General features: G+C 38.1%; 1 protein-coding gene across 1 annotated transcript in view; it reads right to left on the reverse strand.

Moving 5' to 3' along the window:
• Nucleotides 1-12,431, reverse strand: part of ca12 (carbonic anhydrase XII) — a 92,324-nt gene extending 79,893 nt beyond the window's left edge. Inside the window, exon 1 of the mRNA XM_056264913.1 lies at nucleotides 12,349-12,431. Coding sequence (XP_056120888.1) covers nucleotides 12,349-12,397 — 49 coding nt within the window. The 5' untranslated portion in view covers nucleotides 12,398-12,431. The remainder of the gene's footprint in view (nucleotides 1-12,348) is intronic.
• Nucleotides 12,432-13,489: the final 1,058 nt, after the last annotated feature.

Raw genomic sequence — 13,489 nt, forward strand, 5'->3', positions numbered from 1 at the left:
GAGAGATTTTCAATGAATAATGACTGACATATACACTCATCTAAAGGATTATTAGGAACACCTGTTCAATTTCTCATTAATGCAATTATCTAATCACATGGCAGTTGCTTCAATGCATTTAGGGCTGTGGTCCTAGTCAAGACAATCTCCTGGACTCCAAACTGAATGTCAGAATAAGAAAAAAAGGGGATTTAAGCAATTTTGAGCGTGGCGTGGTTGTTGGTGCCAGACGGGCCGGTCTGAGTATTTCACAATCTGCTCAATTACTGGGATTTTCACGCACAACCATTTCTAGGGTTTACAAAGAATGGTGTGAAAAGGGAAAAACATCCAGTATGCGGCAGTCCTGTGGGCGAAAATGCCTTGTTGATGCTAGAGGTCAGAGGAGAATGGGCCGACTGATTCAAGCTGATAGAAGAGCAACTTTGACTGAAATAACCACTCGTTACAACCGTGGTATGCAGCAAAGCATTGTGAAGCCACAACACGCACAACCTTGAGGCGGATGAGCTACAACAGCAGAAGACCCCACCGGGTACCACTCATCTCCACTACAAATAGGAAAAAGAGGCTTCAATTTGCAAGAGCTCACCAAAATTGGACAGTTGAAGACTGGAAAAATGTTGCCTGGTCTGATGAGTCTCGATTTCTGTTGAGACATTCAGATGGTAGAGTCAGAATTTGGTGTAAACAGAATGAGAACATGGATCCATCATGCCTTGTTACCACTGTGCAGGCTGGTGGTGGTGGTGTAATGGTGTGGGGGATGTTTTCTTGGCACACTTTAGGCCCCTTAGCGCCAATTGGGCATCGTTTAAATGCCACGGCCTACCTGAGCATTGTTTCTGACCATGTCCATCCCTTTATGACCACCATGTACCCATCCTCTGATGGCTACTTCCAGCAGGATAATGCACCATGTCACAAAGCTTGAATCATTTCAAATTGGTTTCTTGAACATGACAATGAGTTCACTGTACTAAAATGGCCCCCACAGTCACCAGATCTCAACCCAATAGAGCATCTTTGGGATGTGGTGGAACGAGAGCTTCGTGCCCTGGATGTGCATCCCACAAATCTCCATCAACTGCAAGATGCTATCCTATCAATATGGGCCAACATTTCTAAAGAATGCTTTCAGCACCTTGTTGAATCAATGCCACGTAGAATTAAGGCAGTTCTGAAGGCGAAAGGGGGTCAAACACAGTATTAGTATGGTGTTCCTAATAATCCTTTAGGTGAGTGTATATATATATATATGGATGCACAATATATTGGCCACATCTGCCGCCAATATATCTGGCCACCATATCTGCCAATATATGTTCATTTTTAATGTTATCGTTATCAGCCCAATTAGAAAAAATGGCCGATATATTAAAGTCGATTTTATAAAATTAAAGCGATATTTCCTACAGCTGAGACGTGATGCTTTTGAATTGCTTGAAATGTGATTGGAATAAATTTTTTGTGCATCCCTAGCAAATTTTTTTTTTTTGAATAGTTAAAATAGTTTTGAATGAAGTGTTTGTTTTTGCAAGAGATGTGTGACGTTTTGCATGTTGTGTGCATGTTTTGTGTGTAGAGTTTTGATAAATGGAGCCATAGTTTCAGAAATTGTGAGTAAGCAATTAAAAAAAAACTGTAAGATACCTAACCATTAATATTGTGCATTAAAAAAACTAGGCAGAGTCATAGAGCTGAAATAGTAATTATGTCTAAAGGTATTAGTGCTATATTAAGTCAGCCAGTTCCACAGTATCATTGCAGAGTTTCTTAAGGATGCATTGTTAGCTTTGCCAAAGTGTGTATCCCCTGAAAGAGAGGCTGGCTCAAGTTCATGCAGTGTTTATTTTTTAATCTGCTCGTGGTAATCTGAGATGCGACCCTCAACGTGCTTTATCCTCCCCTGTACAACAGATGCCGCTTTATGGAAGTCAGACACTAACTGCCGCATTCACACAAAGCCTGCTCACTTAAGCAAGCGCAGTCACACGGTGGACGAGGAGCGGACAAAGAGTGCACACAGGTATATGTGTGAGCACAAGGTCGTTTCAAGGACAGGCCAGCTGTGTCGTCTAGGCAGAAAAGCCCGTCTGCCACACAACGTGATCCGCCTGCCAAACAAAACAAGTGGAGAAACACGCAGACGGCCCGGTGATTCACACTCACAAACACCCACATATGCCCATAACAGCAACAGACAATGTACACACTTTTTATTTTTCTGGAAACTAGCATTATATTTCAAGACCAGACGTAATTTGTCATAAAACTCACAATCAGAGCAACGTCATAGGACCTTAAAAATTCTGTCCTCATTTACCAATTTATTTATTTTTGCAAAAATTAAGTCAATATTTTGATATTGTCATTCATTTATTTCATTTTACTCATACTTAAATGGAATCAAATTTTAGTCTACAAAAATAAAAGCATGTTATATAGGAATTGAAACATGTATCATCACTTAAAAAGCACGTGAAAATTGTCCTTGTTGTGAAAACATGAGCTCCAGAAATTAAATTATGAGTACACTTGTAATACAATATTGTGAATTATTTGTGCTTTGGTTATTAATTGTTCTCTAAGTTCACAATTGATTTGCATCTTTTTGTGCAGATTCAGTTGTAATATTGTGTCTATGTTCTGTGTATGATTAGTATCAAATGTATTTAGGATGCAGAGTAGACCAATCACAACAGACTGGGCCATCTGACCAATCAGAGCAGTATAGACCAATCACAACAGACTGGGCCATCTGACCAATCAGAGCAGTATAGACCAATCACAACAGACTGGGCCATCTGACCAATCAGAGCAGAGTAGACCAATCACAACAGACTGGGCCCTCTGACCAATCAGAACAGAGTAGATTCTCAGAATGGAGGGGTTTAGAGAGACATGATCCTTCATTGAACCTTTTCAGACACTGTGGTGAGGTGAGGCTCCAATGTATATTATGAGGAAATTAAAGTGTTTTTGATTGTGAATGCATATAAACCTGAAACAAAATTAGAAAGCTAGAAACCTTTAAAACAGCACAATAGGGGCACTTTACGTTTTCTCATGAGATCAGGTGCTCTTTTACAAATAATTCAAGTGAATGCATCTTGTCAAGCTCTAAAGGCAGGCAAATTATGACATAATTTCATTTTTAGGTGCACTATTCCTTTAAATGAACAATAAATAATGCTTATACCTGTGCAATAAGAATAAGGTCTACCCACAGCAAGTATTATCCCTGGGAAGCGAAGGTATTTCAGTTTTTTATTTTCTTGTAAAGCAGCAAACTCCAATTTGATTCGAGCTCATAGTAGTACACAACCCTGAAATCCAATCTCTTGATATATCATTCACAACCAGTCTGAGCTGCTTCTACATCCATATGAAGAAAGCTTCAGTTGATAAGATACTAGGAAACTATACCTGCACTAATCCCTACTTGTGTGGTGATCTGAGCCGCGTTTGTGTGAGATTGCAGATATACAGTCGGTTGGGAAAAGTTTAGCCTAGATCAGTGTGACGCATGATGCTCCCTGTGAGAAACTGAGGGGTGTAATGTAATCTCAGCACTGTCTGTTATCTGAAGCCTGAAGGAGTGAATCTCTGCTCTTTTGAGACACATGACGACTTTGTTCTTGCTATAAGATGCAATTATATTATATTGTGCACCCACCAAACTAAAATCAGAGAAAGAATTCATTTTGATTCCAAAACGAAAGGCGGATTATTAAATTGTGTTTTCACCTGTAGCGTTTTTTGCTATACAAAGACAAAATTTAAAGGGATAGTGCACCTATATATGAAAACTGGTTGAAATGTAAATGATTCAAAATAAAATTGACTCACTCTTATGTCATCAGAACCCATTTGATTTGTTCTGTTTCTGAAGAAATTCGAAGACATTTTGAGTGTCCTGGCTGCTCTTTTCAACAAAAGTAAATGGGGTCTGGAGCTCCAAAATTGACATAATTTAAATACAGAGGAGAAGATTTTCAGGTAATAACTATCGTATATGGTTTAAAGATGCATAGTGCAGAAGTCGTATGATACTTAAATAATTTTTTGGGCATTTTTCAAGCTCGAAAACATCTGTCCCATTTACTTTCACTGAATGGAAAAGAGCAGCCTGGACAATCTGTTAAACGTCTTCTTTTGTGTTTCGCGGAAAAAACTTTTCTTGTCTCTCTTTTGCTACTTAAGTTTATGGACAAAATCCCCAGACGTCTTACCTAAAATAAACCTATTTTTGTAACTTTTTTAAACAATATGTATTTATTCATGTGCCTTTTTCATTTCTACGGTGTTAGTAGGTGATCTAATAATTCCAGTTTTAATTTCCCAGTGGTTCTTTTGGCTTGGGGCACAAGCAAAATGAGAGGCGCTTGTGGTAAAGTGGGGCTCGAATTCTCCAGTGGATTCAGAAAACGGACCCGTTTCTGAAAGCGTCTGTCATTGCATCTACCATCATTTCTGCCCAGATGCAGTTCAAACATATACAGTACAAGGGGGGTTTGAAGTAAAAAATAACCCACTCAAGGCCATGCGTTACAGTGATTTTTTATAAAACTATGGCAAGAATAGCATAATAAAAGAATAAAAAAATCAATAACATAATTCATAATAGGATTTCAAACAGGTGTCGAGAGCCGTTTTGCACAGGAACGGTTGTTGTGGAGGAAAGAGGAGGGTGAAAGGGGGTTTTGGTGTACTCTGTGACCGCCTCCAGTGCTTCATGCCGGTCGGATGACTGAGCGCTGCTGACGCGATCGGTGCAGGAGGAGGACAGAGCAGATGCCATGTGAAAAAGAGAGTGGGAGGATAAGTACAAAGTGCACATGGCCAAGACGCCACAAGCACATGGGATCCTGAACGTAATGAGAAGCAATGATAAGGGCCTCGTCAACAAACACTGAGTTAGTGTGGGACACGGGGCGAGTGGAGGAGGTCAAGGCAACCTTGCTGAGATTGAACACAATTATTCTTCGGACTTAACCCTTTACAGGAAATTATTATTTTTTATTAAAAACGGTTTACTGAGTATACATCCTGTATATTATTGCACAATTTCATGCTTGAAAAATAGTCATCCAAAATGAAAATTCAGTCATTATTTACTCACCTTTGTGTCATTTTCCAAACCTGTGACTTTCTTTCTTCTGTGGAACATTTAGTTTTGTTTTGTTTTTTGGTTTATACAGTACAACAGTAAACGGTTTGGTTACCAACATTCTGAAAAAATATCCAGAGCGAAAGAAGGATTATTAAATTGTATGTTTTCAACTAGTGAGTTTTGAGAAATTTAAAGGGATAGTGTACCTAAAAAATGAAAACTGGTTGAAATGTAAATTATACATTATTCAAGTTTTGAGTGTCCTGGCTGCTCTTTTCAATCAAATTAAACGAGATAAAAAAAAATAGGATATCATACACCTTGTATGCTATATTTTAAAACGTTTGAAGCCATATGAAAGCTATACGAAAGTATCAGGAATGTTTGCTACCAAAATTCTTCTAAATAAATTCTTTATATTCCACAGAAGAAAGTAAATCACAGAATTTCCATTTTTTTTTGAGGAGAACTATCCGTTTAACAATGTTCTTGTTTTCTACAGAGTAAAATATATTATCACACATTGAATAAATAAAAAAATAAAAAAAATTGTTGTTATACCTGTTCTTTCTTCTGAAGACATATTAGATATTTTGGACAATGTCTCCATGTTGTTTTGTCCACATAGTGAAAGTCAATGGGATCTAATGTTTTGTTTGAGCGTTGTGTGGACACAAATAAATATCTTTGTTTGTATTACAGAAGAAAGTCATACAGCTTTATTGTCATTTTTTCCTTGCAGCAACTATGACCGCAAGTTCCGTTGTTACCAACATAGTTCAGCGATTCTGTGTTTCCCAAAACCATAGTTACAATAACCATACGTAAACAGCATCGCAAACTTGTGTGGTGAACTTTTGAAAAAATGTCTGAGTAAATTCTACATTTGAATTTGAACTTTGTGGCCGTTAAAAAAGTATGTTTTACATAGTATGAATGTCCGCTTCCGTGGCCTCATGGGATAGTATAGTGTCCAGCGAATGTGCACTTCAGACTCTCACCGGAAGTATTAGGTCTTACTGTTTTTTTTCTCGCATATTCAGACATACTACTCTGTTGGCATACTGTTTTTGGCGTACTATATAGTAGGGAAGTATTTGATTAGGGACGCAGCACATGTTTTTTTTTGGGGGGGGTGTCCATACAGTGAAAGTTTTGTTTTACAAAACTTGGTGTTTTACATCAATGTTTTGTTTTGGACCCCATTGACTTTCACTGTGTGGACAAAAAACAGTTTGACAAAATATCTTCTTTGTATTACGCAGTACATCTCTTTGAATACCAGTGTAGTAAAAAAAATTGTCACACTTTAGATTGGGGTCCAATTCTGACTTTTAACTAACTATTAATTACTACTTTTGCCTCAACGAACTCCTAATTACTGCTTATTAATAGTTAGTAAGGTAGGTGTTAAGTTTAGGTACTGGGTAGGATTAAGGGATGCAGAATATGGTCATGTCCCCGGCCTTATTGTGTTCCACTCATCATTGCACACTTCTAAAGTAAAAATAAATAAATAAATAATAATAATAATTTAAAAAAATTGTCAAGTCTTCATAACCTGTCATCAAAATCTAATAACTTGTTCTGCCTCTTAAATGACTTTCCTTTGATGTCACCAACCTCTTCAATCTAACCAAATAACCCATGACCCAATCAATCTCCAATTGCTAAAATCAAGTGACACAATGGTGAAAATATTCCAATGTAAAGCTGCTTTGTGCTGATGTGGTTTGCAGGGGTGGATTCTGCCCGTCTCTGAGCAGCCTGAGGCTGAACATGATGAATGATTGTTTCTGTTAGCAGTGAGAGAGCAAGGTTAGGAATCTGTGTGTGATATACAGCTGGCTGACTGATATTCAAGCAATGAGTTGCTAAAACATTTAGCACTGCTCTGTTTGGTCTTGCGTCACACGGTTCCCGTAAGCTTGTGGCTGACAGGAAAGGAAGTGGCAGAGGAAGTGGGGCACCAGCTAAGTCAATGTCATTTTAGCGAGGCCATGCAAACTGAAGTGGTGCAATCCATTGGAACCGTTCTGGGGTAAAGCTTGGGGTTAGCCAAATATGGAAGATATTTTTGAAGAATGTCGGTAGCCAAGCAGTTAATGGACCCCATAGTATTTTTATTTCCATACTATGGAAGTCAATGGGGTCCATCAACTGCTTGTTTACCCATATTCTTCAGAATATCTTGCTTTGTGTTCAACAGCAGAAAGAAATTCACACAGGTTTGGAACAACTTGAGGGTGAGTAAGTAATTTTTGGGTGATCTTTAAATCCCTTTGATTTCTTCAACGTTGAATCGTACAACGGTGGTTAAGTCGTTTTACGGGAAACAGACCCCTGGTCCAGTTAGTTGTTCAGAACAGCTCAGAGTTCAAACTGTATCTAGTTACTGTCTAACACTTCAGGGATTGTGTCAAAGGTCAGGAGACGCTAAAATAGATATTGCCTGAACATGCAAACTGTCAGGTTTGGTGTTGCTTTAAGGCTGTTTAAAGTTCATCAGTATTAAAAGACGCCCTATTGCTAGCGCTTATAAGGCAGCATCCCAACCATGGAACCTCACTAGTCACTCTATAGGCAAAAAAACAAAAACAAAACATGCACGATGCATATAGCACCCTTCATATGTCAGGCACAGATCTTACTTTCTATTGATTACAATAGAGTTTGATGTTAGCGTGCAGCTAATCTAATGACATTAAGAAGTTCAGTTTCACTGTTCAAAGTGTATCTTTCTATAAAAGCTGTCCAATTGTTGACTTTGCTCTAAAATGTTACATAGGGAGTACACTTACTAAGGTGCATTCACATCAAGTTTTAATAACCATTCTGATTCTATGAGAATAGGGAAGTCCACACCATAACGATAATTACACAGATTAATGATATGATTGGAATCACTTTCAGAATGATTATTTTCCAGCTGATGAACGGAAAAAACATTTACAGCCAATCAAAATCCATGCAATTTTAAAGAGCTTGAGCATTTAAAGCGGCAGACGACAATGCAGTGCGCTTATAATAAACACGTTAGTCATGTGTTAGTTAGTATAGCATAGCTGTAGTTAGCATTATATTTATCGTTCTTGGTGTGAACGTGCCTTTAGCAGAGCTGCCAACTCTCACGCATTGACCGTGAGACACACGCATTTGATTGGTTTCACACGCCACACCCCCGATTTCTCACGCTGAAGTGTCAACCTGGAGTGCGTTTCCCGAAAGCATCGTTATCCAACTATGATCGCAATTTCCATTGAACTCTATTGGTAACGACGGAACTTGTGACCATAGTTGGCTTCGGGAAACGCACCCCTGGTCGTTCAAATGCCTGGAAGATGCGTTTATCTATATATCTACCTGTTGAGCCACTCGTGATCGACTAGTTATGCCGCAAATTAGTTAAAATCTCCCGGAATCTAGAGCGAGCGCGCACGCGAGACAGAGACTGTGCTCCAAACCGCGTAGCGCGCGCGCACGGCAGAGAGGGAAAGCGAGCGAGAGACCTTGCGTGTGCAAAAGTCTCACGCCAAGCTAAACTCAAAAGTTGGCAGCTATGACTTTAGACAGCATCCTAATCATCATTGAACCTCGTTAGTAACACTTTATAGGGAGCATCTCGCACAGGAGACTCGACTTAGTATTTATTTCGATGGAGTTTGACGTTAGTATGTTGCTATACTAACAACACAATACTCTGATTAGCATCAAAATACACAGAAAACACGAATATTGTGCACGACAGTGACTGAACCATTTTTATTGTTATTTTTCAGTACGAAATATTTGAAATATTTATTATGCATTCTGGGATTACCTTATCTAGGAAAGATATAGGCCCAGTAACGCCAACAATATTCATCCAGAGCAAATTTAACTTTGTGTCAACTTGCTGTCAGAGAGAGAGAGAGAGAGTGAGAAAGCGCAGCTGGTATCGTGTAGGCTTTCTATTCTGTGGAAAATGAGTATCGGAAGCGATTCAGATATTTCAGTACCAATAGGCTATTGAAAAATCTATATTTTTTGACAACATTGCTCTTAGTTTATTATTTCAGATGCATTTTTAAAAGACTACAATTGAAAAATGTATATTTAAGCTACATATGTAATTCAACCCGCCAAGGTGTAGGAGTGAGTGCGTTACAAGCCACTGCTGAAATCCACACGCATTTGGCGGGTTAACGGGTGTTAATGTCAAGCCCTGTATGCCCAAAGCCCAAATGTTGATTGATTGATTGATTGATTGATTGATTGATTGAATTTTCCTTCTATTGTGATTAAACAATCCTGTATTCCGAGTATTATGACACAGATGCTGCAGGTGAGTCATGATCCACAAGTGCTTTCCTGTCATACAAGTGCCCCTTTCATGTAATTGGACGGCTGATTGAAGGCATCATTTGTCTTGATTGTGTCCAGTTTTGCAGGTCCTCAACCTCTGACCTCAAGATTATAACTCACTTGAACTATACCATTTAAGAAGGCATATAGTCATTTTTCTCATCATTAACTATTTCATGGTTTTAGTAGAGACTTTATGCATAGTTGACTACATTTATGTATTTGGAAGAGTTAACAAACACAAAAGCAAGGTTACAATGCATGAAAGACATTGCAGTCAGATTGGTTTAAATTCTTTTCTTCTTTGTTCTTTGTGTGAATGCACAGATCCTTTCACAAACAACCTCCACACATTTCCTCTGGAACACATCTCCGTGTAATTAGCCGTCCTCGCTTCCTATGCTTTTTCCCACACTAATCTGTGGTTCTAATAACAACAAATATTTTACCACTTATCATTTACTTTATAACGTTTAGCATCCAAGCAATTATGTATTTATATAATTTATGTAATTAAAATATTACATAAATAAACATGAATATTTATAATTCAATATCACATATATTTTAAATATAATGTTACAATTGAAAACAAATGTTTAAAAATGTTTGAAAAAAATAATCCAGAAATCCAATCCAATGTTTAATATATATATATATATATTTATTTATTTATTAAACATTCATATTTTTAATATAGGTTTTTATTTATATTGTATATACATTTTTAAGGGAGATTTTTGGAAAATTAAAACATTTGTTTTTAATTGTATATATATATATATATATATATATATATATATATATATACATACAGTATATATATATATATTATAATATTTTTACTTTTAGTATTTTACATTTTATTTTATATACAAATATATATGTTTGAAATAAACATGGACATTTATATATACATTTATAATTAAAACATATAAGATTACCCTACATACAGTATATTTTAAATATAATATTTTCATTTTATACAGATGAAAAAAAAAGTTTTTAAATGTTTCATTTTGAGGGGATGTTTACAAAAGAAGATGTTGTGTGTTTTTGTTATCAGATGGATTGTATCATACAGTTATACAGATTAGAGTGGTGTACAGTTACTGTAAAGCTTATGATAAAGTGTTAGCACATCTAGTGCAACAACAATCCTTCAAAACAATTACATTTTCCAATGGTGTCTCGTGAAATCCTGCGTCACACAGGTTTTGTTTATAACAGGGAAAATGGGCTTTGTCAACTCAAATTCCAGTAGGGTGTACTTAAAATTTGACCCTGTTCCCTGCTGAGACTACAGCTTCTGGAGCGAACACACACACAGACACACACACACACACATAATGGTTAATTTGTGTGTTATCTCTCCCAGACACTCACATGGAAACAGCACACACACTCACCTTTTATGCCCACACACACCCACGTACACACACATGCACAAGCACATTTCTGGCACAGGCTCATTGACGTCAAGAAACCCCATCCCCCATCACTCCTCCAGTATTTGCCATTCTTTACAAAGCAATGCTGCCTATTTGGGTCATCTGCAGCTTTAGGTGCTGGTTTCAACAGTGACCCTGACCCAGCTGAACTGCCCCCTATAATTAGGCTAAAAGAATCAGATTACCAAGTCAAAGTTCAGCCTCTCTTTCATCCTCCATTTCTTATATTTAGTGAACTGAAGCGTGGAATTTCCACCGCACGTGATTTATGATCTCAGCTCAGCCCTCTGCCACCTCAAGATAAGTGCAAGAGAGAAGATACAAAGTACTCCGGCCTAATTCACCATAACTCAATCATAAAAGTGGCCGAACTAATAATCTCAGATCATTTACTCACCCCATGTCTTTCCAAACCCGTATGATTCTTTCTTCCCTGAATTGTATTTTTTTATTTAGTTTGGTAATGCTGAAATTACCCACTGCACCTTTAAAAAATGCAATCATATCAGTTCCCTTTGTAAATATAAATGATTCTAGAGAAGTTTATTTCCTTTTCCGAATAAAAAGGTCAATGTAAGATATTGTTTAAAATAAGAAATAAATTTGCACTGATGTATAAAGTCACAGATGGGAGATAGATATGACGTTACATATAACGTCACATTGTGACATATAAGGTCGCAATTACAAGAAAGTTGCTATAGGGATAATGGCACAACAATAAATAGTCACAATTTATGAGAAAAAGTTGCCAGAATGAGATATAAAGATTCATTGTAAGATATACAGCAATTTACGAGAAACAAAGTCGCAATTGTGAGTTTTTTTATTTTTTATTATGAGATGGAAACAGGCTTCCAAATGTTCAATCATTATGCAAGAGTATAGATTTTTTCCCCTTAAGTTTCAAAACTCTGCACTTTTACATTTATTTTTTTTTTTTGTGGTACAACCTTGATTAAGCCCACTAGAGCTTTTACTGGCTTGAATCCGTCTTTCTCACTCCGAAGACAGATGCTTCCTAATCCCAAATGACTGATTTGTGAATTCTCCTTATGCAACACTTCTCCAGAAATGAGGCTTCTGCAGAAATGACTAGTGCCAAAAGGAACCACAGTCCATCAAAAAGCAACCCGGTCATCATCCTCCCTACACCAAACCTCAATAGGATACACAAAACTCATGCGCAACAAACTTAAGCAGATCTTGAAGTTTATAAGGATGGGAAACCAAAGCTTCGTTAACGGCTCAAGTCCTCTATGATTAACTGTGGGCTCAAGCATTCCTGCTTGGTTTGCGGATGCCTAATTGGTAGCGTAAAACCACTTGCATGGCGAGTTCGGGCAGACAGCTAAGGAATGCTGACTTAATGGAAGGGTTAATGTATGGACGGTGCATGGGGATAAAATTAGGGACGCAAAGGGAATTTGTCCTCACCTTGGGAAGTAAGACCGGACCCCAGCAGCAGAGGCATCCCTTCCCCCATGACCTTCAGTTTCCTTTTATGCTCTGTCTGCAATTCCTGGGTCAGCTCAGCTTGACCTGGGTAGGGTTTTGGGAAGAGCTGGGTTCAAAATAAACACTCCAGTTGACAAAGAAACTGTATAAGGAAACCGCTTTACCTCAATTGTAAGAATAGTAGTCTGACTTTTACTGGTGTGAGTGATTCAAATCAAAAGGTTAACTAAAGAAAAAATTCAGTTGCGAATATTCAAAATTATTATATCATCTTAGCGTAAGTGGTAAACGGATTTGGCTTGCTGTCTGCTATAGAGGGGCTCAGAGATATACATATTCTACTCGAACATATTCTACATTAAGTGAACCAGTGACGCTATGTTGTTGCTAGTGTGTATCTGTTCGTATGTGTGGACTTATATTTGTGAGGAGAAAGAGAGTGAGGAGTGATAATAAACTGTGAGAGATAGCCTGAGTAAGAAGAAGGAGAGAGCAGGGGGAGGAATAGGGGGGGGGGGGGGGGGGGGGGGTGACTGAGACAGGGACAAAATGTCACGTGTATGCTGGAGAAAGTGCATAACCCCTCACAGGGCAGTCCCTAGACACAGCAATAGCATGAGCGGAGCCAGAACCTCGCAGACACGTCTGTCACGTCTCTCTGCATGCGTTTCAGTCTCATGCTGCCCTAACACCTCCCTCTGTCTCGTTTCGTCTCATTCAGCTCACTTCCTTGAAGCAAATCACCGTGGGATCAGACTTTGTCTCAAATGTTTCTCCTAAGTTATGCTCTTTTCCAAGTGAAAGTGAATGGTGACCTGGGGCTCCAAAAAGCTCCATAAAAGTAGTTAATAAGACTTGCGCGTGATCTCAAGTATGCTAAAGCTGGTTTAATTGAGGAACAGACCAAAATTGAATTCGTTATTCACTAATAAACATCTCCTCTGCCTTTACTCATTCACATTTGCGTATACATAAAGCCTAAAGTATACTCTGTTTTTTTCACTTATGCTAGCGAAAACGCAGCTTTTCAAAGTTTTCACACATGCGCTTGACACAGGGGCGCTAGAAAGTTTCATCCATGTCCATATTTCATCTGTTTCTCTCCAGCAGATATGATTGA

Source organism: Rhinichthys klamathensis, unplaced genomic scaffold (assembly GCF_029890125.1).
Source record: "Rhinichthys klamathensis goyatoka isolate OS25496 unplaced genomic scaffold, OSU_Roscu_1.1 h1tg000228l_1, whole genome shotgun sequence".
In the NCBI taxonomy this organism is placed as follows: Eukaryota; Metazoa; Chordata; class Actinopteri; order Cypriniformes; family Leuciscidae; genus Rhinichthys; species Rhinichthys klamathensis.